At 42.2% G+C, this 27999-nt stretch overlaps 2 protein-coding genes across 5 annotated transcripts; one reads left to right on the top strand and one right to left on the bottom strand.

Moving 5' to 3' along the window:
- Positions 1 to 1861: 1861 nt before the first annotated feature.
- GTF2E2 (general transcription factor IIE subunit 2) lies at positions 1862 to 27999 on the bottom strand. 3 transcript variants are annotated; one of them, XM_037393107.1, is made up of 8 exons: positions 27917 to 27999; positions 27191 to 27357; positions 15289 to 15380; positions 14642 to 14749; positions 12692 to 12874; positions 12126 to 12219; positions 3789 to 3904; positions 1862 to 2758 (listed from the first exon to the last, which is right to left on the bottom strand). In XM_037393107.1, the coding sequence occupies exons 2-8, from the start codon at positions 27351 to 27353 to the stop codon at positions 2639 to 2641; spliced, it is 876 nt and encodes a 291-aa protein (XP_037249004.1). In that variant the 5' UTR covers positions 27354 to 27357; positions 27917 to 27999; the 3' UTR covers positions 1862 to 2638. The 3 variants fall into 3 exon arrangements, with proteins under 3 accessions (XP_037249004.1, XP_037248992.1, XP_037249000.1); XM_037393095.1 differs by lacking the exons at positions 1862 to 2758; positions 3789 to 3904 and adding an exon at positions 4814 to 7324; XM_037393103.1 differs by lacking the exons at positions 1862 to 2758; positions 3789 to 3904; positions 27917 to 27999 and adding exons at positions 4814 to 7324; positions 27840 to 27864.
- On the top strand, positions 17290 to 24926 carry SMIM18 (small integral membrane protein 18). 2 transcript variants are annotated; one of them, XM_037393128.1, is made up of 2 exons: positions 17290 to 17764; positions 22036 to 24926. In XM_037393128.1, the coding sequence occupies exon 2, from the start codon at positions 22081 to 22083 to the stop codon at positions 22372 to 22374; it is 294 nt and encodes a 97-aa protein (XP_037249025.1). In that variant the 5' UTR covers positions 17290 to 17764; positions 22036 to 22080; the 3' UTR covers positions 22375 to 24926. The 2 variants fall into 2 exon arrangements, with proteins under 2 accessions (XP_037249025.1, XP_037249020.1); XM_037393123.1 differs by having other exon boundaries at positions 17292 to 17760.

Genomic DNA, 27999 nt, shown 5'->3' with positions numbered 1-27999 from the left:
CACTGGGAGAACCATCTTGCCAGACACAGAATACATGGGAACACCCTGGAGGAAGATGAAGTAGGTTTAAGTTTTTAACAGGTGTGAACTTTTATGCTGAACTTCAGCAAAAAGCCTGATTTGGACATTATGCTGTGAAGAGACTGAAGTGGACTGGAGCGGTACTAAGATGCTTTCAGCCAAAAGACTCCTGTTGATATAATCTGAGACATTTTCAAGTTGCAACATTTGATTTTTAAGAGGTCTTGGAAAAAACCTGTAAGGACCGCTGGGAGCGTCTTTGATAAAGAAACAAAATCTAACTCCTAAAACCCACACAAAAGAGAGGAGCTCATGCTCATGCTTATTTTCTGAACTTGTTTTCTTTGCGACCACTTGCCTATATTCCATGCCACCTCTCACAAGCCAATGTGAGCTTCCCTTAAGCTATTTCTGAAACTATACCCTAACAAGTTGTAAAACTTATTATGCTCTCTCTGCTAGTACAGCAAGAGAGACTACTTCCTCCAGTGAGACAAAGCATCTAACCCAGTCTTTCCAACTGGACATCAACTGGACGGTTTTGTCCCTTGGAACACTGGAGCCTGACAATGCCAGCACAGCACACAGAGCTGGTAGTCAATCTTCCTTTCCTGCTCTCCTATTTTTTGACCTCACATATTTTTAATCTTTGAAAGTAGCCTAGAGGCGTTTTCTTTAGACTCTCCTATTATCTTAATCACTTGAGGAGAGAAACAAAACAGGCAGCCTACCTCACAGCCTGCTTTGCTTTGCAAGCCCTGATTCACACAGAAAGGGTAAGGCTAACTGAGATGACTGTGAAGTTACCCCATTAAAAAATCCCAAAAGGTATGAAAAGCAACTCAGAGCTCACTAAGAGCTCTGCTTTTGTCTGAGCACCACCACCAAAAAAAAAAAAAAAAAATCACTGCTCAAAAATGTAGCAGATGGAAGGGATTTTTTTAAAAATTTTTTTTTTTTTGAGTGAAGATGACAGAGGAGAGGTGAATAGTTTTGTAAGTGTGCTGCCAGTGGTTTAAAGCAGAGCTGTGATGGAAAACTAAAAAGCTCCAAGAGGAATTGCTTGTGCTGACCTGGAAGATATAGGAAAGAAAAACAGTTTCAAAACCAGCTGGAGCAGCATGCATTTTTATATATATAAAAAGCATGAACAAGAAAAAAACCCCCATAAAATAATAGAAGAAAATCTCCTACAGGCATTTAGCAACTCTTTAAGCAGGGCTGACATGTGCAATGCTGGAAGTATTGTCTGTTTCTCAAAAGAGCAGTCTTTAAAATCAGGAGGATAAATGCTACACACTTGGAGAAGTGTATTTCTCCTCCTGTGCTTCCTCAAGCAGAATTAACTTCTTCAGTGCAACAGCAACAAAGCCTTTTTCTTCATCTGTCCATGTGTCCAGATCCGATGGCCTCTACTTCAACCCGTGATACATCAAGCAAGACAACAGCTCATGTGCACACAGCCGCAATCTACTGTCGGGGGATATTGCAGTCACCTATTTTATCTTTGATCCTAACCCTAGAAGAGCAGAGAAACAGCTCCTCTCCCGCAGTGCCATGAAAACAATATCAGCATTGATTGACTCTGGTTCAGTACATAAAAATAAGTTATCAAGAGGACATAATTTGGCCACATTCCACACTAAGTCTGTACTGCACAGAAGAACATCAGGCATCTACAGGGAGCTTTCATTTAAGGTGGTTCCTCCCCCCTCCTCAACCAAGAATGATAAAAAGATGATAGTGTTAGCCCAGAACAGTAAGTCATTGAGAAGATAAAAATATAGCAAAGACTCCTTTACCTCCTTGAAAAGGAAAACGCCAACAAGCATGAAAGATCTTGATTCTCTTATTTTTTAAGGAAGCAACATTGGAAACCAGCACTGTAAGTTTATTAGTTAAAAAAAAAAAAAAATGCTTCAGCATTACACTGTCATTTTATTTCCCTCCCGTTCATAGAGTAGAACCGTGCAACACATGGGCATCCACTATAGTGACAAGAAATTGCTGAGGGCAATTTCTGATTAGCATTAGGAAGCTACAGCTGCATTGCCATCCTGCAGCCTGCTAGGAGTTCGGGAGAGGGCTTTTTTTTTTGAGTTTGAGTCTCAGGTATCACCAACTTCCAGTAAAGCTCAGTCCCATGGCAAGGAAGCATACAAATCGTAGGTGTATTTAACTGTGAAAGAAACTTGCCTGCGGTTATTTTAGGAAAAGGTTTTCCTGAAACAGGTGAAACAAATGCTGTATTCAATTCTACTAGAAAGCCCCTTGTATGTAATTCCAGGTAAATACTCATTAAGCAATGTAAAAGTAGAGTTAAGCACTGAACAAGAACTACTGCATTACACGCTGAGCACCATTTATCACTATGCCAAGAGGCAACTAGTAAGAACCTCTTACTTAAAGACACATTTCCCATTAGCTAATTAAATTAAACTCTAAATTCGGTACTTTGCACTTGCTCTTAAACTGACCTGTTTCATCTCGGCAGTTGCTGGGATGGGGGAAACACATCACCACATTACTATATACAGTCAGTCTGTCTGCGAGCAGACACAGCCCGAGTGGCAAAAAACTTGTATAAAAATGCATGTTTGCTCCAGAATTCAACTGGTCACTGTTTGCCAGGAACGACATCAGAGTAATCTTTTAATACTCCAGCCAAATGGTCATTGTGAGTCTTAAATCGACGTTTCTTCTGAGAAGCGGGTTTCTTCCTCCTCTGAATAGGAGCCTACAAGAAGAAATAAACAGTCGTCAAAAGATCTGCCCTCCAGCTGTGACATCTGACCTGATGTGTGACGCTGTGCTAGTCATCACTTCTGCGAAGAAGAGCCCTGCTTGAACCAGAGGTGGGCAGACGGAGAAGGTGCTTGCTTGTTTTTGCAAGTTGCAACACCATTCAATTCAAATCCGGGCAGGGAGATGACCCCAGGGGCAGAGCAGAGTCTCCATACCCCATGCACAGCAGGTAAAGCTGGTGTTTACAAGTCAAGTTTCCAAAAACTCCCATGCACCTACAGAAGCAGGTCCATAATTCTATCCACAATTCCATGCTCAAAGACAGATTTAGCATACAAGGAACCCATGAAGAGTGCCTACATGCTGACAGGCATTAAAGCGTCTAGCGTAGTGACTAGCAGAAAGAGGAGTAAGTTCTGTATGGAAAGTCTCTCGTGAAAGGACAGTTTGAAGTCAAGTGCAGAAGAGAAAATACATGGTATATCACATACAAATAAATGTAAAAAAAGAATTGTTTGGAGCCAGGAAGAAAGCATCTTTGGAGAGCTTGCAGCTTTTTTGGCCTCCCAGTAAAACACAAGCATATTGCACACAATTTGGAGAACAGTGTGTGTGTGGTGAAAAGCACGTTACACGGTTCCCATCAGGATTTCAAAAGCTATTTAGCAGAAAATAAAAACTTAAAACACTGACTCCCCCCGGCCCTCTCCCAGAAAAGTAACTATTCTTCTACTCCTAATGTATCACACAGCTTCAAGCAGAAGATTCCACTTCGCATCTCGCAGGGATTTTCTGGCATTTGCCCTCTTCTTGATGCTGCTTGGATTACACTGGCTTAAACAAGTTATAAAAACACTGACTGCTGGCTACAGCATTGTTTTTTGCAGCTTCTTAAAACTGGTCACACGTCCCCCAGCTACACAAAGCAGCTGTGCATAGGCTCACCAATGCGTTTTGGAATTAACACTGCATGGTCAGGAAGGGGGAATCTCCTAGAAAGATATGTAATTTGTATCCCTTACTATTTTCTTTGGTCCGGTTTCTTGCATGGAAGAAATACCCTGCCGCTTCAGATATTCTTCAATCTTCTCCTCATCCATGGAATCCACGGGAATGCTCCTCCACAGCTTCTGAAATTCTGAAACACCAAACAAACCCTCGTTTTATATCCCAATGAACAAACCCTGGGCAAAGCTCCCACATGAAGGGAAACAGACTTGATTTCAAATGCTGAAGTATTCTGGCATGTCCATCTATGACCGTACAGATGCAGCAGTCCTTACCAACAGGCACCTAATTAGCACAGCCTTTACCCAGTCCAAATGCCAGATGCACTTCCAAAAAAAACCCCAAACTACCACCAAACCAACAAAACCCACAACCTCCAGCCAACAAAACGACCCCCAACACTTAATGGAAAAAAATGAGCTGATTCTCATCCACACTAAGTGCGCTCCAGCATCAGGAGCACCCACAGACAACTTGCGCTTTTAATGCTAATTTGCTACAGTCTCTCTTTTTGCCTCCAGCATTTCCATAGCCGTGTTAGACTGTCAGTGTGTTTTATAAGTTTCAGTTCAAAAGGTCTTGGTGAAGGGTAATAACTAACCATAAATGGCAACTTCATTTACGCATCTTCAGCTGCCACTGTCTTGGGAGACTTGTCATCTCATAGTCCAATTTACTGAAGATTCAAGACATTCACTACAGTGGGTTTAAGCTCATTTATACTGTAATATAATACATACCAAGCTGTACAGATAATAAATTACTAAAATTCCTCTGGTGTTAAAAAGAAGAGAGATACCTTAAAAGCCACAGCAGCAGTACAGAAGACAGAGACAGTAAGTCTTAATTAGAGCAGCTGCCATCTCCCTGCACACTTTCTGCCTCATGTAAAGTTTCACAGAGCCTCTGGAATGCCTTCTCCAGGCAGCGGCTGGTACAATCCCACCTCCCTTCATTCCCCAGGCAGTAAGTTAGATATATCCTGTCAGCAGGTTTGGCTAACAAACTATAAATAAAACACGAGGCACACATAGCAACGCAAGATTAAATTTTTCCCTTTATTTCCAGATAAATTTAGTATACAGTTGTCAAAACAACCACAACTTCTGCATGCTGAAGAAGCTGTCCTATGCAGCAGGCGATGAAACACTCCAGTGATAACGGTCTGCCAGATATATTTGCTCTAGATACACTAACAAAACGGCACCTTACAAAAGGTGTACCCAACAGACTTGGTTTCTGCACTTGGACCAGTTCCCTTCCTAATGCATCTTGTTTTTCCATGAAAGCACATGCTTTAAGTCTCAGGTCTTTCTTTCTTTTCTTCCCACTGCCAACAGTAAGGGGCTGTTCAAGCTTTTCAGGAAACAAAAGAAAGGAATTTTGCCAGTGAACAACAATAATGTTCATTTTTGGTAATGCAGCGTTTCTGAAGAGAACCAAATCCTGTCCAAACACCGCTCTGGGTTACGTGGAGATAGCGCGCAGCCTGTTTCTCATACAGACTACACAGCACAGCGGGATCACTCAAAACTGTAGTTTTCAGATAGCTGAATGCCAGGACTGACGCTGTAGTCAAGACATTCTGTCTGCTCATCCATTTTGAGTGTGATTCCGGGCTTTCGGAATAGCTCGCAGTGCCTACTATCGCGGATCATCTCTCAGCTAATCCTGTTGTGGCAGGTGGAAAAGGTTACGTTATGATCAAAGCTGAACAGGCAAGAGCGATGAGCACTCAGATCAAGTCTTACAAGCAGAAGCCTGCACAAGGGTCCTATTGCATCCTCCAGACTGAGCAAAAATTGCTCTTTCAAGCTATCTCCTTTCTGTTCATGCCCCCTCTCTGTCCTCAGCACCCAAGCTAGACTCAGCTGGACACCAAGACCCAGCATGGCACTTGGGAAGATGAATCAGACGATGGTGCAAACGCACTATAGCACTTTGTGAGTAACCATATTTCAAATGATGCGTTTGTGCAGTTCATGCGTGAAGTGACAAGGCTGCACATAAATGCATGACTATTAAACAGATCCCAGCCAGAGACACTTTTAACATTGTGTTGTACTATCCTGCCTTTGGCTCTGCACAGATGCCTGCTGCAGAAGCTGAAGAGATGCAGGTCAGTCCTCCAAGATGCACAACAGGCACGTGTACACGAGGTGATAGCAGATAAGAGACTTGATAACTCTGAACTTTCACAGGACAGTGTCCTTTTATTTGTAACATTCTGCTACAAACACAGATAATGTTTGTAATGTACAATGACACAGATAATAAACACATAAACTCCTTCTTAGAGTTCATGATATGCAGACAAATATGCCTGGGTGGAGGCGGGGGAAAGGCTGAGGATTGGTGCTTAAGGTTAAACTGGTCTACATTCTTCTGGGGAACAGAAGTGAAAAATTAAACACTAGAAAACAAATGGTCAGCTCTTCAAGGATCAACATTTACAGAAGTGCAGATCACAGTTAATATCTAACCACAGCATTTTGCATTTCTTGTAATGCAGCGGTTATACCATCATTACAGATTCTCATTCACCTTTTAAACTTGGCCAAGAAATATGAATATAAAAGTCACCAAGAATGAAAACCACAAAGCTAAAATGGACTTTACATCCAGATAATTTAATCCACTAACTGGCCCCACCAGAGTCACTAGACAGTATTCTGCAACTCCATTCAAAAATTCCTTCATAAATCAGGCTGCTTTCAGCAATATTGCTTTGATTGCAGTTACGGCAACCTTCTTCCCATGCTGAAGCTCCACGTAAGGCATTAAAATACCTTATTGCCTAGGAAAGGCAGGAGGCACAACACCACAGTCCCCCCTGCAGAAATATTGCTTGTTAAAGAATTGGTTCAGAACTAAAACCACAGGATAAAGGTGGAGAAGAACAGAGAGCTGCCACCCTTCAGATGGCTGTGCATACTAGCTGTTTGCATTTAGGGTGCCATCTAAAGGGGAAAGGAGATGCATCTATCATCTCATCACAAAACCCATTTGGTCTAACACCACACCCTGAGCTAAATGCAAGAACTGAAGAAAGAGAGCAGCTGCCTGGCTGGCACTGAACCGTTTCCACATTACCCGTCAGATTTATTCAGAAGTCTCCAAGGACTATGCCCCTATGAGCTAGTTAAAGTTTAGACCTTGGGAATACACTACTGTGTATACCGAATTACTGTGACATCCCCTCTGAAATAAGATAACCTATGGCAAAAGCTGGCAATACTACAGCTCTCAAGAAACAACCGTCTCCATTTGTAGCTGTGGTATTTCTGCACCTCAAAATTCATACCCTTGACCCAAGACAGGAAGAAATTTCTCCAACTTCTTTGAGGGGAATTTGAAATCCTGCCACCCTGGCCTTTGCTGTGTGGCTCTGAGCAAAGGGGGGCACCACTCCTTAAAAGCAGTAGCTCACGAGAGGTGCCAGGGAGGAGGAAATGGCAAGTGATGACCCAATTACTGTGCTCCACCACCTCTGGAGCAGCGTCCATGCTTCTGGCTGGCCAGGCAGGGGATGCAGCGGGCTGGCCTGTCTCTGTGGAGGGGAGGAAAGACAGAAAGAAAAATGCTGTGATGAGCTGATGTGTCTGAAGAGCAGACAACAGCAACAGAAGGCAGTTCCTAGAGATAGTTTCAATATACCAGGTCCATTTTTCACAGAGTCTTTCTTTTCTCTGTGGACAGGGCACAGGGAGTTCGGTACTGGTGAGGAACGGGAAGGGGATTGTTGGAGCACAAAGCTCAGCACATGCTGGCCTGCTTCAGCCAGGCATGGAAAACAGGTTCAGATGCACACATTCCTACGGAGCACGTTAACCATTACGATTACAGACACATTCAATTTTTCTTCTCCATGTCCTGCCAACAACTAGGTGATCTTTACACCATCAGAGCATGGCAAAGGTGAGAGACCCTTCTATCAGAGCACTAAACTATTTGATAGATCAGCCAGAACAAGCATGTAATATCTATGGAAGGAAAAAAACCTGTCCAGCAGCCAAGACAGTAAGGCTTCACCTGGCCACAGCAGGCTGCATTCAGGCAAGCTGACAGTTCCTCCTACTGCTTAGGCTGCTAAGACAAGACAGAGCCCAGAAAAAAAATCCCCTGGGGAGAAATTTCCAGACAGTTTCTGGGCAAAGCAATGCAGGTGCTGTGAACCCTCAAGGAGACCACGCGCATTTTCAGTGGAGCTTTTAAGTCCTGATGCCAATGCAGATCTTCGCCAGGAGAGGCAGAAAGGTGTGATCCCAGGAGCAGAGGCAGGTGCCTCGTGTCTCATCTGGACAATGAACAAATCCTATATGCAACATCTTGCAATTCAATCAGTAAAATATTTGAACTCAGAAGCAGAAGCTTGACAGAATCAAGCTTCGAGAAGCTTGACAATCTGCTCACATTGCAGGCTGCTCCCTTGCTCCTCCAGATAGCTAACTTCTGGTCTTTCAAGCAATGAGAGGAGGGAATGAGACCGAAAGCTGATTGAAAGGCTGGTTTAGATGTTTGCTAACATCTCCAGCATCACGATGTCTGTGTGCACAGACTGAAAACAATGAGCTCTGACCAGCAGCCACCAACACACAACAAAGCAGAGGGTAGCATAACAAAGATTTTGCAAACACCACCTTCTCTCCTTGAAATACCCAAGGGGTAAAGATGCAGTCACCTCAACTTTACTGCATCACAAGATGCCTCATATAGGAAAACAATTGGTGCTGACATTCCCTGAGTGATTATATCCTTAACATGCTCCCTTTCTATAAATGCTTACATTTCAGGAACAAAGTCATGGGTAAATGGCTGCATGGTGACTTCAGTGCAGCTTATCCTGCACTTCTGACTGCCTCACCTGCTCTTGCAAAAAGGTTGAGATGGCTTCTCGAGATAAACAGCTACAGCACACTGGTAATAAAATCTGCCAGAGATTAAAACCAGCTTAAAAATCTTCACTGAGCTGAGCCAAAATCCAAGCGCAAGACAAGAACAGACAATAACAGGGCAGAAGGGAAGAAACAACGGAGTAGCAGGGAAGACGGAGTCCTGCTTCCTAACAGTCCCAGGGAACACAGGACTAGATTTATACCAGAAGGAAAAGATGCTTGACATTAAGTCTGTGCTGCTCCTGGACCACCTTGGAATTCAAAGCCAGAGCTATAAGTCATTGCTGATCCCAAGCAATTTATACTGTTAAATTTAAGAGGCTTTGGCCATTCTTTAAATCTCTTCAAAGGTGCTTAGGAAGAGTATTAAAAAGATGTATAATTAAGTACCCGATTTTTTTAGGCATTAAAATGTTTCCTATATTGCATTCAGATGTGAAAGATACCATCTCTAACAGTTAAGCAATCCGACTGGCCTTTCAGCATTCAGCAGCACGGGGTGAAAGCTTGGTTCACATGCAAAGTGCTTAGCCCCAGCACAAAAAGGCAGTGCTTTACTTGGCTGAAGCACCTGAAATCTAGCCCGGCTTTTATAAACGCTTTCAGCTACACACTACTGACAGAAGATTAATTAGTCAGGAAGTCAAGAAGGAACACATGCAATCTGAACCTTCCTTGGCTAATCACATAAAAGGAAGAACAAAAGACGTTCCTTACTGCAGAAACCTTCTCCAGTACCCTTGAGATCACGACAGATAGGTACTGCACCACTGCTGTAGTACACTGGGATTTATTTTCAAAAGGGGAGAAAGAAAAGCTTGTTCAGCCAGCAAAACAACTGTAGCAAGGGCAGAGGTAGGCACTGCCAGAAAGCAGTTCCACTACTTTAGACAGCAAGCTCCAAATTGCCCCATCAGCTCCTCTTTCTCCACTGATACTGATGGAGCTCAGACAGCGGTGGGAGAAGACGCCTGGCTTTTAAAGGATATTAATTCCAGCCAACTTCTGTTCAAAACTGGAGTGTGTCATACGGGCAGAATCACGCACTGAGGAGCGCAGAGCCCTTATTTCTAAGGATAAACATTAAACTAGAAACATATTTTGAACTGTCATCAGCTGTTAGATCAAAAAGCCTCGACAACACTTCCAAGGCTTATTTTGCAGTCTTCTGAAAACTTTGTTTTAACATTGCTGGAGATAATGAGCTGAAATAGCACCGCTAATGCAGAAACGTGTCATAACTCATTCTGTACGCAGACAATTCTGCCAACGACTCCCTAAGAGACATGCTTCTGGTACTCTGGAAAGAATCATAAAGCAAAACTGCTCCGGAAGGATGGCTTTCCTTCATCACAGGATAACATGGTTGGAAAAACGACCCGTTCCAGCTGCAATAAGTGAACCCACTCAGGGGTGTTTTAAGAGTTGTGGCATACACAGGCAGATCACAAAATTCACAAAAGAGAAAGTATTCTTGCCTCCTTTCAGAACAAAGCATCATCATCTGTACCAAAAGAAGAAACAAAACCCTGCAGGAACAGAACTAAAAAAAAAAAAAAAAAAAATAATATTTCCCTTTCCAATCAGATGGGAACATGCTGCCACCTGCAGATGAAAGCAAGCAAAGCCACCTCGAACTACAAAACGTCATTAAGACACTGCGGGCTTAAATGCCTGCCTTCATCGGCAGATCGAGCCAAACGACTTAGGCATTTTGTTTGAAGGGGTTTTAAAGGTGGGGTTTTTTTTAACCTTTTCCCCCTTTCGCGGCAATAGACTGCACTGCTTGTTCCTAAACAAAGATCAGTGCTGGGCATACTAAAATACCGTGTATTGGACATGAACAGCCTTAGATTCATACCAGCACCTGATAAAGAGATGGCAGATGTCTCTTGCTATGTCTTAATAAAATGTGCTCTTTTATTAAATTTCACAGTTAATCCTGGAGTTATTACAAACTAAGAGCAAAAGGGTAGAGATCTCCCTTTGATAACTCTTTTAGGATGGTTGGGTTCCAGTTATCTGGAAAAAATTGCACACGAAGAAATGATCAGCAATCATGACTGTAACACAACCTGTAGCTGTGAAAAATTTAAAAGCTTTGCCTTAACAGTCACTGCAGCAGCACTGACTTCTAAATGTTTTGACTATGTTCAGATCCCTAAAAGCTGTGGGCTGATGGACTGAGGAGACACTATCTGAACAGGATGACAGTGTTAATGGTAAACTCATAGGCATTTGGGGAGGCCAGAAATTCCCCAGTGAATGCAGACTGAAGGCTTGTAATTCTGCACTTCACATACAGTTCTGACTGCCACTATCAAGTGACAGAAATTATGGTCTAAAGAGAGAGGTTCACTTCAATATTTTGAAACTATTTTTGTATTTTTAAATACTGTAGATGTCACAACTACTTAATTATCTTTGTGGAAGAAAGCTATTATTAGTGAGAGTACATGTGTGGTATAACAAATAAGTTAATGATACACATTTCCAGTTGCTTAATTCTATTGAAAATAAAGATTCTCTTTGAGTTAGTCAAAGAAAAAAAGAGCTTTATGCTTTGTCCTATGGTCCTGTAAGTACAGCAGTTCAATTTTCTATCAAAACTCTTCCCTATTTTTTTTAACCATAATGTGACATTTTGTGTTAAGATGGCTTTATGTAGCAAGTTACAAGAACAGTATGTTAACAACAGAAAGTGTTTGGTGTCGTCAAGTTATTTAAAATAAGATCTTTCGACACAGACTGCCTTCTCCTTTCTGTACTTACAAGCATCTGATGTTGACATAAATGTCATTACTGGAACACCCCCCGACTTGTGCAATTGATTTCTGTGCATAAATAGGCACATTGCACCAGAGAATTTTACCACTATTTGTCAGACAGTAAAACACACCTTGAACTTTGGAAATCCCAAATCCACTCCAGCTCTAGGCAGCAGCACTACCCTACATCTGTGCTTTCCTCCCAGTTGTAAACTACCCCTTCTTGGGACTTCTGTTCACATCTCCCTGTTGGCTTCCTCCTTCCATTCCATTTGTGGCTCTCATCACATTCACATTCACCAACAAAAGGCACGTGATTAATAAAACCCAACAAACTTGCACCCAGAAGCCATTCTTTTGGGTTTTTTTGGCTGCCCTTTACACACCAAAATGTTAGATGCCATTTTAGTCAGTCAGCTGATTTTTAGTCTCTTCTGTACTGCTGCACTTGAAGAGAACTGTTGGATTCCTTGTGCCACATTCCAATGTAACCATTATAAAGCAGAGGATATTACCCTTGAACTCACTGGCTAGTCTCGTTAGCCTTGTGTTAAAATGAACCATTCTCCTGCCAGGTATCGGATATACCCGGTATTTCATTACCACCTTAAAAGACTGCTTGCACATAGAGATACTGAAGATGATTTCAAATCAACTATCATGGAAACATACATAAACAAGCACCTACCTTCATCCACAGTAAACTGACAGCTCTTGTCATTGTAGAAAAGAATTTTCTTCTTATCAGGGCGATTAACAAAGATGATCTGGTCCCCTAAAGCCTCGAAAACCAATGCAAAAGAACAACTCAAAATCACTTCATTTCCAAGGATAAGGATTCCAACTTGAACAAGAGGCCAATCTTGTGCTACAGAAAGCACAACAAACTATAGAGAAGCAGCAAAGTAACTGGCAATGAAAAGCATCCAAAGTGGATGCTGACGATAAATCAATTATGAGATACGGAGGACTGAGATCAAGGTATAAAAGCAGAACTAAATCCCTACAGTTGGAATGTGGTAGATCAAGAGTCTGTTTTGAGAAAGAACTTTGACAGCTGAGCTGAGACATCAGGCCAAATCTGAAAGTAAAGGATGAAATACAGACGAAGCTACAATATTAGAGTTTCTGAAATAGCTTTGAGTTATCAAAAGAACAGAAGCAACTCATGAGAAAATTCTCTCTTAGTCCCTACCTCCCCTTCAAAAAGCAAACTGGAATGGGTTCACCAAATCACAGACGTGTGCTACTCACCTTTATAGCTTTCTGTGCATTGGGTAGCCCTTCCTCAATATCTTCTAAAAGGATTCCTCCCAGCCCTCGCTGGTCATGCTTGTCCAAGAGCCTGAGCAGAGCCTTTTTATCTTTCAAATTGTACTTGGGTTTGAAAGCATACTTCCCATCTACAACTTCTATTTTCGGATTGTTGACTAGAGCCTGTAATAGGGACATAAATTTTAAACCTTGAAAAAGAGCACATGCTAGTACTTTTTTTCTAGCGTGCTTTTGAGCAGCTAGGCACATCAGCCATGCGTTACAGCTGCCAGTTTGGAGGTTTGAGTTTGAAATGCATTTTAAATCCTTGGATCCTAGATCCACCAGCCTAGACATAATTCGCCACATCAGAAAGCACAAAGCACCAAAAGAGGCTTAACACCAGTCACTTAATGCCTTTGGGTTTGAAGGTCCATGAAGCCTCTTATGGCAGAAAGCTGCACACGTTCCTTTTTGAGAAAGGAACAAAAATAAAAAAAAGAGGGGATGCAAAAAAGTGTGCTTCAGCTGAATATAAAGTGCAAACGCACAACTCAGCATATCAAGCTCGGGTCGTATGGATGTTACGAATGTGAAAGGCATTAACCTGGGATGAACAAAACAGGAGTCAGTCTTCCCCAACTGCTGTCAATTGGCACCAGCAGCTGTAGAAGAAATTGAGAAGAGCAGACCTCCTGCACAGTAGGCTTTTACTTATGCCAGCTTCAGAGTGAAGCTGCAGAAGTTCACAGACAACTGAAATGATTTCAGCTATGCTCCGAATCAGTTTTGCTGTGCAGCCAGTACCACAATGGAAGTTCACCTGTAACAGAGGGCAACTCTACTTAGTTTCTTCTGCAGATGCCAGCCTGACCCTGAAAGGAGAAAGAGAAGACAGACAGAAAGAAGAAAGGAGGGAGAAAACACCTGTAACAGAGAAGGTAACTAACTCTAGTGCTGCAGGATATTTGTTTACCTTTTCCCATCCAGTAACAATTCAGTGATAATTTTATATACACTTCTTGGGAGGAGTTTTTCATTTCATCTTGATATTCTGGTTCCCTATGGAAACAACCCGGGGCTACCTTGTGAAAGCCTTCAGCAAAGTCAAGCTTCCATCACAACCAGCACTGCCAGATTGGAGGTTTTGGTACCCCAGAATATTAGTACTGGTAGCAAAGGAATGCTACAGGCTGTACCAGTGAAACCATCCTAGTGTTACCACGTAGAGATTTTTTTCCCATGCCTGAACAGCCTTTACTACTCTGTTGTGAGGATTTTAAATATGATCTGAGCACAACCCAGTACACCAATCAAACGTAAATCCCAAATATGGTATCATGCTGATTTACTAATCTAGAAATTCCACAAATACATTTGGGTCAACTAAGCACAAAGATGAATACGGTGGCAAGTTACAGTGAACTGTAAGAATGAAACTGAGCATCTAGAGTGAGACCTAATGAACTCCAGCACTGGAATTTGCAGATGTATCATCCCACAAATTCAGACATAAATTTCGCATCAGAATTCTTCATTTCAGTATGTAACAAAGAAATGCAAGCCTATGAATTTTGCACCATACTCCTTTGGTTTAGTTAATTTAGCATCCTCAATATTGGAAGAGCTCTTAATTTGAAATATTTTAAAACCGAAAATTCCTTAAGAAAAACAGCTTGTTTATATAAAATTAGTAATGAATAAGTTCACTTGCCATAAAATATACTCTCTGTGTAACAATTCTAACAGGTCCTTAAAAATGTCAGAATAACTTTCATCACAGTTACCTCAATAGCAAGAGGTACACCACAGACAGACATGTGAATCAGCGTAGTTTCTTAAAGGGGGGATTGTATCTTTGTAGAGCTTGTAATTAAATAAACGTGTATAATTCAGGTTTACCATAATACTTTATCTCTAATTAAAAATCTAAACATATGTTTTCTTTACCTCGCTCATTAACCATTGTTTCTGTTTGAGTCCAATATCTAAATGCTGTGTTTCATCCAAAATCTCTTCTAGGGTTAATGGATGCGTATCACCACGCTGGTGCCGAGTCTGGAAAAGTAAATAGTATTTATTAGGGTTATATACTTATTTTATTCAGTGCCTCAAATATCATAAAGTAACTAAAACTGGTATAACGTGATGACATTTTGCAAAACAGAACAGATACAGTATACATAGCATATGAATTTCAATTCAGGGCTTTTGAAAATATGAGGAAAAAAAATTAATACCAGCTGAAATTGATGGCGAAGTCATCTGTCAAGCACCAAATTACATGTTATTTTGATAAATAGCTCATGAATCCTAAAAGCTGACAGAATTTTGCAGTTCATATTTCTACTGCAAATAAACAAAAATATCCCGGTTTTGAAGTGACCTGGAATATGCAGGATTTCAGTAACGGAATAACATACTGACCGTTTTGTTTACTGACAGCATTTTTCATTTAGCCAGCGGTTTCTTGAAATTCTCACTCTTGCAATGAAAGAACTTTAGAGTTTGAAATATTCAGCATCTTTTAGCTACCATAGGGGAATAAATAAGTCAAGCATTTAAAAACATGATAATTTTACATCAAAATACCATACCTTCATATAATTCACTATTTTAGCAAGGACTCCAAACTTGTAGCCAGAGCCTCCTGAAAGGGCTTTCAAGTTAAATGATCCATTGCTGTGATCTACACAAGAAGAAAATAAACAATTAAACGGCGCTTTCAGCTACACCCTGTTGGCTCTGCACTCCCATCTCTTTTTCAGGCTACTTCCATAGCCTTCAGAATTACAGCTATGAACAGAAATGCGTGTTGCAGGAGCGGCCACCTTCAGAGGACTCCATGCTAGCACATGTGTTGATACAGCCCCACGGTTACCTGTCAGCAGACACTGCTCTGGAACACTTCCGAACAGAGCTCCATGAATATAAAGTTATTGGGGCTTGACCTTTAAGAAGTAATGGCAGCATTACTACCATAAGAGTACATGTTTAGTTCTGTGGCTTAACATACCATAATTATTTATGCTACATTAATTCACGCTGAAATAATGTGCTGCATTTTTGCCCAACGATTCGTTCTACTGATAGCTTCGCGCTGAGGAGATAGGCGCAAAAAAGTTTAACTTATTCCCAAAAGGTATTCAGTGGTTACACACCAGGTAAAGGAAGACTGTGTTTGTGGTGCTGGACTATTTTACTTTTTTTAAAGTAGCTCTAGTGGAGAATTTATTAAAAAAACAACCACAAATTCAGAACAATTCAACTTGTTGCAGCACTGGAACCAACAATTCAGAATCCCTTCTGTTGTCAAGTCTGGTTCTGTTTTAATGTATGGTGATGTCTGCTACTGTGTAAAGCTTGTTTCAACAATTATTGCAAGGTTGTTAATGACCGTTTTATTAACTTTAGCTATTACCACAGCACATTAAACAGAAATATCTACAAACCACTATCAAAAGCCACAGGCCCATTACCAGCATAATGTTGCTCAGACTTAATAGTAACAGCTTTTCAGAATTTCAGCTACTCCAGAAAAACAACACTTCCTCTTTGTCATCACAGGGATTTTTTTTTTAATCCACTGGTGATTTATAATCACATTTGACAGGACAGTAGGTATCTCAGAGATACTGAGCTCCTACTATTTATGTGGAAAAATCAGTTGAGGGAGAGAAAAGAACAATTAAAATTTAGTGCGTTAGCTGAGGGCGAGGTTGCAGCGGGTGCTGAGCAGAGCTGCTAAGCAAAATCTTTGTTCTGTTGGGCAGCTGGAGGATATGGATGAGACTGGAGATAAGGAATGGAAGTGTTCTGGGGTTTGTGATGGTGAAAAAAGAAAGAAAAAAAAAGAGAAAAAAGATAATAATAGTCTAGAAAATGCACCTAAGATGTTTGACGAAGGCCCATTGCCTCCACCGAGTAAGCAGCAGGCTGAAAGAAAGTTTGCCACATCTGCACTGCATTTAAATTTAGATGCCCTTGCCAATTTCCTTGCAGGAAACTCCAAATAAAGTTTCCAAAGTCACTATGCTTCAGGTGTATTTTTTTCACGTCCTTCCCACTGAATCTTAGCCTACTTCTAAGTTGATCCGTAAGTCACTACAAAAAGCAACTATGAAGTGGGAATTCTGGATGTAGTCAAATTTCAAACAAATCCACTTTCAATAATTATGGGGAAGTCTTCATGGAAACCAATGCTAGTATCGTCAAAAACATAATGCTGAAGGAACAAACATCAGATGTAAAACTTGGCAACTGGTAATTGTGAAGCTATTATATGACATCATATCAGAGTCTTTACATAGCACGACAATTCTAAAATTAACGTAGAAGAATCAGTATAACTCCAGCTACAGAAGAACATTTCATTCTGGTTACTAGATGAAGATGGAAAAAGAGAACAAAACAAAGGTCAGCTCCCCCTGAAAATACAGCCTGTAGGGATTTTCCCCTACAGGGTTCCTTTTAATCATCAAAAACTAATATCTATGCAGGACATTTTATAAATAAAAAAATCCATACATGTAACAAGAGGTCTACAGTGAACAAAATAAATTCAGATGTACAACAAATAGTTAAGATGACTTATCACATATTTGTTCCATCAATTGAATCAAGAAGATTATCTTGTTTAATCTGCCAGGCTACAGCCCGCCACAGTTCATGACAAGTAAATCTAACCACATGGTGAAGCTGGAAATCTACAGATATTAACACTTCAAACGTCACAGCTTGACCGGCTGCTTTCCAACGCAAAGCAAAGCAGGGTCACAGCCACCGTCGCGGTCCCGGCATGCTTCTCCGCTAACAAGCTCATCATGTGCAAAAAAGCGTCCCGAAAAGGAGAGCAGGAAGGGGTTTGTTTCTTATTCAAGACAGTAAGAGTCAAATTTATGAATGATTTACTCCTGGGGTTGAGGGCTTGATGCAAATGAGCATAAAGGAAGTTGTCAGCAGCATCATGCTCTGGCCAATGGTAGGGAAGCTCCATCTTAGCTGTGCCATAGGCTGCATTAAAAAAAGGGACCAGAACAGCGCTCTTTCAGCATCCTTTCAGACAAGAGGTAGGTGTGTATCATTTTATAACATTGTCTTAGGTTTATCTTGATTACTGAAAGAAAATATGCCTGTAACCTACAAGCCTGTAAAAAGCTTCTTAGAATCAGAATGATTTTTCTCTAGGTTTAGCAGGGTTTTATTCCGCTGAATGCAGAGGAGCTTGTCTTGCACTATCAGACAAGCACTTTCACCATCTGTGCACTAATGGAAAATTGATGACCACTCCATCTTACAGAAGAGCTAATACACCAAGCCAAGAGTCAGTAAACAAAATGGATTTCATGCTTACTGGGGAGGTAGCTTGTTTTCTGTAGCCTCACATTCCTTGTAATTGATTCTATATGTTTTTACAGAAATGACAGTGAAAGGATTTTCCTTAAAACAAAGACAGCTAAACCTGAAATTCAAGAAATGTATCTCCCAAGTGGGTATTCTGTAAACCGTATCAATTAGGCTGCCTGAAAGAGATCCATGCTCGTGGCTATGCTAGAAACCTGTTCTAGAAATTTGGTACGTTGGGGTAGGAAGAAAATCCCATTGCATATTATTATCCTTGTAAATACTGGAGCAGCGATCAATACAATGCAAACAGGCAGGTTAGAATCCATCTGAGATTTGTAAATGCTATTACCCCAAGATGTCTATTCAGTGGTTTCTGAAACAAGACTTCCTCAGTACTGCATTGAAATGATTTTTTGCCAGTCATTTCCCTCTGCTCCATGAATACGATTTTAAATAAAGCTGCTCCTCTGCAGTGTCTAAAGACGATGATACTTCTAAATTAAAACCTAATGCAGATATCACAGAAACCAATTCATAAAATATTTAACTCGCTGCATTTTGGATACATACAATAGCTGAATTGCATTCAAATCAGGCTGGCTTACAAGATGAATTTAAATTGTGCCCTTACAAAACCAGTAAAACTGCATGAAACCAGGTCATTTTTGACAGCTTTCAAAGATGCTAACCTTATTAGTGCTGTGTTAATTCTGAAGGCTCGGCAGTGGCTACTTCAGTCTTGTACTTTAATAATTGCAGCAATGAGTAGCTGATATTTATCTGCCTCGCCTCATTCAAATCTAAAGAAATCATCATCCTCCTTGAGAAGCATGAACCACCTCTGACATGGGCATTAAAATCGACCTTCCTGCATAAAGACGAGCTTCTCTATGCCGTGCAACCCGCTGCCCTAATGGTGGCTGTGGAGTGGGAAGGGGCTGGCTGCTGCACTGCGCTGGCAGCCGAGCAGCAGGGACTCCTGCCTGGGGAGCCATGCTGAGCTGAAGATGCTCCTCTCCTCTTGGGAACAGAGCTACCGCCTTCGCCGGGAGCTGTGCCAGCAAAGGGTCCCTGCTACACAATGCAAACACGTCCAGTGTCTCCAGTGGCCCCAAGTCTTGATCACTTTTAGCAATGACTAAAATACCAAATTTCCTATCAGCAGAAATAGTTCTTTCTTTTTTTGTGCCTGGTGTTTACAGAGTGAGCAACTGACATGTAACAAGTTCCAACAAAATCCTCAGTCTCAGAAATCTGTTTAAAAAGTTCAAAACAAAACTCCTCTCCTTGCCTTCCCTAGAATATTCTTTTGCCATCTAAAATATACATTTAAAACCTGTTTGACTTACTCCTCAAAGGTGACTCCAAATCCTTGTACTCAGCCTCCCTCCCCTCTCTCACAGATTTCCAAACAAGTCTTCAGACCACCCCTTCAAAACTCCTCCTGACTTCTAGCTCCATAAAACAGGTCAGCTGAGTTTCCTTCGTGGACTGTGCCCAAACCAAACCATGCACTCAAAGCCAGGACCCAACTCAGCTCAGGAGTATTTTTAGTTTGGATTTGCTCTGTAAACTTTTTTTTTTTTTAAACAAAAAAGACAACCAACCAACCAACCATTTAATTAATCCTATCCATCTCAGTCACACTTTGTATATTCAATTACAAATTTGTGTATTCAATTACAGATTTAACAGTGGAAACTGTTCAGTTTCTGCAACTGCTCCAATAAATGTCTGTATCAAATACTAATGCCAGATATCTTCCCAACAACAAAGCTGTTCCAGTTCCATTTAAAACCATTAAAGGCAGAAGGATAACAAACAAAATATATAATATTTGAACAATAAAAATAAGACATAAATTGCAAGCTGGTTTGGCTGCATCATCCTGGTTTTCATAGCATCCTTTTTTTTTTAAATAATGCCTCAAAAACAACAACAGGTGCTTAGATTGCTTTAAGTAATCTGTTTTAGTAGACACCATCACACTTCGCCTTTGTCACTTCCCATTTATTCAGGCATTTTGTAATTTTCACTGTCTAAAGAGGTTGATTGCAGAATTATTGCTGGGATACGCAAGGTTCATTAAAGCATGACCTGTGAGCACAGTTTAACAAACAAAACATCAGCATTACCCCTTTGTTCTGTAGTTTTGATTAGTGAATGAAATTAAGCTAAACGTGGGTAGCCAGCACCATTTTGTAATGAACTTAGCTAGGTTTTGCTTTGTGTCCAAAGCAAAAAATCTTTCATTGAGGGATGGAAATAAGACTCCAGATTTCTGTGAAGTTACCATCTTGTCTCCCTCTTCCCCTTTCATAATACTAAGTTTTCTGGGACGCCCCAGTAGACAAAAGCACATTTTGCAACCTGTCCCTTAGCCAGCATGCACTCACCGAGGGGCTGACGTGGGGCACCAGCTGGCCTGTCAGTGCTGCTCACCACCATGTTTCACCTAAAAACTCCTTGCTATTTCCTCAAGAGAAGAGGGAGATCTGACTCAATCTCCTTCTTCCACACCCAGTTTTAAATTGCCTGAAGGATGAAAAGGTTATTACGGCATCCTACAGTACGCTACAACAGGTAACCAGAAGTTACTGTGGCTCCTTGGATGTTTTTTATTATATTAGGTAATATACCAAAAGCACTGTAAGTTCCCTTAGTTCTGGGAGGCAATGTCAGGGAAAGAAGGAAAGGAAAGAAGGAAAGTGGGGTGGGGGGTGGGGAAAAAAAAAAAAAAAAAAAAAAGAGATGTGTAACTGTGAAGATGTTATTGCCAAACACCTCACCTGTGTACTTATCTATAATTCAAAGAAACATTCAGAGACAGACAAAACTGCTTTTTTGTTCTAGATATACTACAGAAATTACTGAAGCATAGCCTACTTTCACACTGCTGTGCAAAGGTCTTTCCGAAACGGCACATCTGGACAGCAATACCATTTACGCCAAAGGCTGAAGCCAACGTGTTTCATCTCTCCCCCACACCACAAAGCAGTCTTTTCTTCTGCTGGGTACAGTGTTGGACCACGATGACATTCCTTTTCTAGCAGTTAAGCCTAGAGAATGCAGCTGAGAATAAGAAATCAGACTTCTTCAGGCAGGGTTGAGTTTTCCTTGTTATCAGTCCTAACGATCACGGCACCAAGAGCGGGCCCAAGATTCCCAAAGGTGCTCAGTGCCATTCAGGCAGCTGCATGAAGCAGTTGGATTTCTTGAGCACAAACTTCAACTCAACAGTGGAACAGCAGGGGAATGAACACATCAGGGAATTTGGCCTTCTGAAGTCAAAGGCATGTTGCAGAGTTAACAAGACTGTGCTAATAGGCAACTCTAAAAATAATGAGATTTAAGGAACCAGGACTGTTATTTTGTACAGGAAGAATGACTGACAGTTCAGTTCCATTCTTTGGAAACATCCTCCAAATACTTAGGACTTACACATTTTTTTAAAGAGTGATTTCTTTCTTTCTCCCTAATAGGAGAGAAAAAAACCAAAACCCAAACAAGCAAACAAACTCCAAAGACATTAACATGTAGTAAGTTCTAATCACTCAGGTATGGGAGGGCGCTACTGGGATCTCCTGTTTTTCTAAGAATGCCAAAAGAGTGCTGAGGGCTTTCACACTGTGCAAGTACCAACCTCAACACAAACAATGAACAGGTCGTTGAAACCACTGTATACCTTGAAAATGATCTTCGTAACCTTTTTGCCTTTGCATATACTTGAAATAAAGAAGCAAAGCTCTCCCACTGCAGAATAGTTTACCCTACTGATGCATGCATGGACTAGTCATCACTGAAATAAACATTCCAGACAAATCACAAATCTGTACATTTGGAGTTTGATACTTTTGTGCACAAATAGGAGTATGCAACAATCTATGTTTGTAGGAGGTCTGAGCACTAAGCCTGAGCTTAAGTTCTTGCAGTTTGGGATAAAAATCACAGCATGTTCTTGATCAAGAGTCCTCAACAGCTTTGTTTTTCTGTTTCAGCTCCCAAATCCGTGAGAGCGAGCACACCAAGAGAACTCTTCAAGAATGGCAACCCTCAACACCACTCACTGGAACGAGACTACATCCATTTCCCAGTATCTGGGCTTTCAAGTGCAAAAAATTTACCCTTTCCATGACAACTGGAACACTGCCTGCTTTATTATTCTCATCATATTCATCTTTACTGTAGTTTCTCTGGTGGTGTTGGCTTTCCTCTATGAACTGCTAGACTGTTGCTGCTGTGTGAAAAATAAAACTGTGAAAGACTTGGAGAACGAACCCAATCCTGTTAGAGCAATGATGAACAGCTTCAGAAAGCATGAAACAGAGGTGGTGTAGGAAGGACTGAGCATCAGCACGTTGAAGAACGTTTAACACCTTTGAATGAAGCCTCTTGTACCTTACGAATAAGCAAGTCACATGGGTTTGGTTTGGTTTTGTTTTTGTTTTTTTTTTTACTTAAATGTAACAGCAACAGTTATCATTTTATCTCTGGATGTGAACTTGAGTAATTGGCAAAGGCTTTCCGAGTGCTTAGCAAAAGGATGATCTGTTGCAATGTTACAGGGGAAGAAAAGATTTTTTGTTTTTAAATGAACTTTTGTTGTTTATATTGAGTTACTAGTATAGATCTTTGTCTACCCGAATGAACAAATGTTGCCTAACATGGATAAAACTATGTTGCTTAACTGGAGAAAATGTTTATAAAAATGCTCAACAATCTGATCATTCACAGTGCAAAGACAGAGCAGTGTCCTCCACACAGAGGCAGGAGAGACATACAAGGGGTGAGAAAAAAAGATACAGAATAGAAGGGTTGAGTGGCAAGAGATCCCGTGAGACAGGAGAGGCTGATGTGAATTCTTGGCTTTGGCAGATCTTCTTAGTACGGGTTTCTCACTTTTAGAATAAAGGGTGGTGAGAGGAAAAGCATGCCAACGGGAAACATTTCCCTAAAATAGTCTTTTCTAACCTCCTGTGGTACAATTTGACCCTTTCTCCCTCCCCTTCACCAGTTCCAGAGAACCACTCTCCCCTTACTTTGCATTCAGCCTGTTTAAACAACTTCTGGGTGTCGTGATGCAACTAATGCACTACCTGAAGAACACGTTTCCACAAAAGCATACTATAGTGGTACTATGGTCTAGAAGAAACAGGGACATTTTTCTGCCTCAAGGCTGCTGCCTTACTACCACAACACTACAGGGAGTCAGACATGCTGGATATATCACCCCTATCTTAACTTTTCAAAGCTGAATTAGAACTGACCAAGCTCTTGCCAAGGAACACAAGCAGACAGGTCGCAGACCTTCCACACCGATGACAGTAATTTCACTCAGCCTGCCCACAGCTTTTGGGTGCCGACATGCTTTACAAAGGAGGCCACACCAGGATAGGCCTTGTGCTAGAGATGGCAGGATGGGTACACAGCGAGAAGTGACTTCATTTTGCACAAAAGAATCTCCATTTCCTTCATCAGCCTGCTGACGCAGCCCAGAGAGTTCACACTCATGCCTCCCTCACAAACCGACCACATAACACTGGCCTCTAGCTCACCAGATGATTTTTCTTCCGTAGACATGTTGCATCTATGTATTTTTAAAACCATAAAAGTTTTGCAGTTACAAATTATAACTGTCAAAACAGCATCCAACAGCGTGGCCATCAGTAATGCCCAGTAAGTCTTTTACACTCCTGAACCCATAGAGAAGCAGGCCAGCAAGAAACATCCCGGACCAAAGCCGCATGTGGAACAAGGTATTTAACTATATAAAATTCTAATAATATTCCTGTCATTAGGGAAACAAAACCCACCTAATGGCCAAACAGACCAGTAACCTACAACACTGATATCTTAGTCTATTAGTGTCAGAAATACCTTCGTGCCGCCACCAGTATCTACAATTACCTCTTTCTCTTTTTAAAGTATATAAACTCCCCCTATCAGGTTCAGTATGCTGAAGTTCGAGAAGACCTGGACACAATGAAAGACTTGCTAACTCAACTCGTGTTCTTCCTGGTTGGCAAGATGGGAGTCACCAGATACCCAGGCCACTACTAACCTGCACAGCTAGTCCAGTGATTCACCTGGAGAAGCCATCTCCCTCCTGCAATCAGAAAACAACGCAACGGCTGCTGCAACCATTCATCTCAGAGACACTTGTTACAGTGAAGTTTCACCAGTACCAGTCCCACATGCAGAGAATGCTTTTACCTAAAAATCAAAATATAAGCACAACTAATGGAATCTGACACCACAGGTACAAGACCACTCAGGATTCACACCAAGGTGTATGATGAAGATAATGTTAGTGATGATAATGCCTTCTGCTCTCAGGAATACTGGGTGGATGCCTCATTACTTCTGTTGTATTTGACAGTGTCAGCCCTGAAAGACTGGTGTCCTGCTCTAACAGGCAAGAGTAGCCAGCGGGACACACTGAATTAATTAACATGCCTCTTTCCTGAAAGCAAACGCTCCAAATGGCAACAGGGCCGCTAGCCACTTGCAGCGTTCCCACAAAACACTCATCCTCGCTGCACACAAGAAGGCAGTGTGCAGGAAATAACATGGCTAGCCTCTGCTATGCTGCCTTTGAGTTCTTATGCCTTCCTGAGAAGCACACGCAATGAAAAATCTTGGGACTCATTCCAGCTACTTACTTCACAGATCTATAAAAGGGGCTGGGTGTCTGCACAAGGAACAGAAGGCAAAGATCTCCCCTTGCACAGCCCTAGCGCCTCAGGACGATTCTTTCCCACATGTAGACTAAGTCATGAAACAGATTCTGGAGATTTCAGCTCTTGTTTACTGTTGGCTAAGACCATCACGACAAAGGTCTTAAGATGAAGACTAAGACCTCAGCCACAACTTACTATTCATTAATAAAAATAAATAAACAGATACGATCTATTTCATTTATTTTCCAGTTACTACTTTCAACTGAGTAAACAAGGCAGTTTTGAATTTTTTCAAGTAACTTGTTTGAACAAGAATTTTGAATAACCATAGTAATAGCTGTTCCCACTAGAAAGATTAAAACAAATCTTCATACACAGGCCAGATTTAGCTATGTAGTCATTTGAAGATTAGCACAATTCTACACCTTTCCTCCCCAGAAAAGCAACAAGGGTGGGTTCTCCGAGTCATAGAATCACAGGAGAACCTGCAGGTGCTACACAGCCAGAGATTATCAATCTCAATACATGTTCATTGTGACTGTGACATTATTTATTGTCTTTGTGGTCACTACACAACAAAACTAGGACCGATCATCTTAATTTTGTTTCTTCAGGTGGGATGGGGGATGGGCGGGAACACGGAGGGATGGAGGGGGACGGGACAGGGGGATGACACACACAGGGACATGAATTCTTTCAACATCAGGTTTTTACTCCACCTCCCCAGGACCCATCTCTGACATACGCACATCCCAACAGGCACCTAACAATCTGGTGATTCAAAGAAAAAGTGGGGTTTGAGGCACAGGACTTGGACTCTGCACCATCAAGGGGCTATTTGTGCTGCTTGCAGCTGCTTAACCTGTCTAGTCGCTTGCCAGACTGAACACTTGCTCTGAGTCAGTTCCCAAGATCAAGAGGGAGAAAGTTGGTCCACTCACTCTCCATGAATTTTCTTCCATCCTTGCTGCTTCTGCAGTAGTTAGTGAATGCTCTCCAGGGGGACATGAAAGGAGGCTGAACTCATTCTGCAAGGAAGTGTTACAGAAGCCCTGAAACCTATCTGATACTGTCTGGAACAAAGCCAGGAGAATGAAAGATAAAGCATGTTTCCTCACAATCACGCATTCCTATTTGTGTAAGCTAATCATTTGACAGCTGCAGAAGCACTTAAATAAACACCCAGGCCACAAAACCACAGAAAAGAAATTACACTTTATCTGTTCTGCTGCTTGGCCACATATCTACTCAAATCCTGCAGATCAGACTCACATTTCAACTGTCTGACCTCTTCCTGACTCCCCATCCCTGTTTCCCAGCAAACTGCTCTCTCTCAGGACATGCAGTTTAGGATATTCCACGTAGTATTTTGTTTTATTTGGAGAGGGGAGCGTGGCAAAGGGACCAGTGGAAACCTGGCCTCCCTTCATTTAGCTTAAAATGTCTGGCTGATAACTTTGGTGCCCTAAGAAGCTGGAGATACATACGCAAATTCCCTACACATCCCCTCAGACAAAAGATGCTCCACCCCTCCTATCATCCTCGAAGTTTTTCTCTGTTGTTTTCAGCGCTATTGTTTTTTGCGGAGTTTAGAAGACAGTCACACGTGGTATTCAAAATACAAGCACACAAGCAGTTTGCACAGTGGAGTATTTTGTGTTTTAGTATCTCCCGACATCTGATTTGACCATCAAGAGTGCATCCGAGAACTGTCAGTACTTTCAGAGAACTGAAAAGGCCCCCCACGTGTAATTACACGTCTCACGCTGTAAAAGCAAACACAGTGCATGCCACTGTGTGCACAGAAATACTCTCCCTGCGGCTCCAGGTGCTGCACTTTTCATATGCTCCCACCATTTTGGTGTTGCTTTATCCACTGCTTATTTGATATTAAGAGATGCATTATCAGTGCCATCGTCTCAGGAAACTCCTGACCAAAGCAGACAGAAACATACAGAAGCCCTGGTGTTGAGAAACAGAGATTAGCTCCCAGGTAAAACAAGAACGACTGCTAATCACAATATGCCAGCTAGATGAAACATAAAGTCACAAAATCCATCTCAGGGATGGACAGCCTATGACTTACAGTTAACGAAATAAAGTTTTAGGTGCTCTCTTGCCAGAAAGTCAAGAGAAAAGAATGAGACCGCTGTTACTGCTTGTCCGGTGGGCCCAGCAAGCACTGAAATCCACACACCAAAGCTCAGCTTCATATGAAATATTATTTTGGTAGCGGCGATTCCTCCAACTGAGTAACAAGCAAACAAGTCACAGGACGAGGCCTGACACATATATGTATTAGTAAAAGTGGGGTTTCCCTTAGCACAAGTTAATTTCTTAACAAAAAGTGGTAATCTAAGAATGACAATGGCCACTAACACAAATCACAGATAAACTGACTCACGCTAATAAACCGCAGCTTAGACGCAGTGGAAAACATTAAGCAGCTGTTGAACAGGAGACTTCCACCAACCTGTGTTTTGCTTTGAGCTTGATGAGCCACCTTGCTCTACCTTTGCTTTCTTCTTTTTTGAAGAAGAGGAGTCAGAAGATGGCGCTGGACGTTTTTCTACTGCTGGTGTGGAGAGGGCACGCTTTTTGAATAGCTCTCGCTCTCTCAATAAGCTTGGATCCATAGCTCTGTCATGAGAAGAAGAAGGGAAAAGACAAGAAACAGACATTCGAGTCAGTAAGACATTTAAGAGTGGGGATATCTGTTTATGAAGTTGTTCGTATCCTTCTTTTCCCGTGCACGGACTTTGAAGTTAAACCGGGACGCCTGAGGATGTGATGTGTCAAAACGCCACCTGAGCCCCACGGGTGCAGATGGGGGGGATGGAGCAGGACATTTCCCAACCAGCCCTCACGTCCACAGCCCTGCGGGGAGGCGCCGGGGCAGCTCGCCGGCCCAACCCCGCGCCGCGGCGCCGCCGAGCCCGCCCGCTCGGCTCCGAGGCACCGGCCTCCACACGAAGCTCTGCGGCACCCAGCAGGCAGGGGAAGCCCGCCCGCCCCTCGCCGCCCCCTCGGCGCCGCGGGACAGGGCGAAGCCCCGCCGGCGGACGGGGGCCTGGAGCAGCACCCCCCCGCTCCCCAAGGCCGCAGAACCCCCCTGCCCCTACCAGCGCCTGGACCCGCCGGGCCAGGGGTCCCGCCGGTCTCCCCCCCGCCCCGCGCCGGCCCCCGCGCGCCGCCTCACCCGCCCGCCGCAGCACCAGGCGCAGGCCGAGCGCCGCCGCCCGCCGCCTATTGGGCCATGCCGCCTTCCCGGCAGCCCCCGCG

This window comes from Falco rusticolus, chromosome 1 (assembly GCF_015220075.1).
Source record: "Falco rusticolus isolate bFalRus1 chromosome 1, bFalRus1.pri, whole genome shotgun sequence".
NCBI lineage: Eukaryota > Metazoa > Chordata > Aves > Falconiformes > Falconidae > Falco > Falco rusticolus.
Note: the sequence above shows the minus strand (reverse complement) of the source record. Positions and strands in the feature narration are given on the sequence as shown.

Bases quoted from the DNA above. Each gene is read 5' to 3' on its own strand.
- GTF2E2 (XM_037393095.1), bottom strand. From the start codon at position 27,353: ATGGATCCAAGCTTATTGAGAGAGCGAGAGCTATTCAAAAAGCGTGCC. The intron at 14,750-15,288 runs GTATGGTATTTT...TTACTTTTCCAG, and splicing joins AAATAGTGAATTATATGAAG to ACTCGGCACCAGCGTGGTGA. The intron at 12,875-14,641 runs GTAAAGAAAACA...TCCCTATTACAG, and splicing joins AACAATGGTTAATGAGCGAG to GCTCTAGTCAACAATCCGAA.
- SMIM18 (XM_037393128.1), top strand. From the start codon at position 22,081: ATGGCAACCCTCAACACCACTCACTGGAACGAGACTACATCCATTTCC.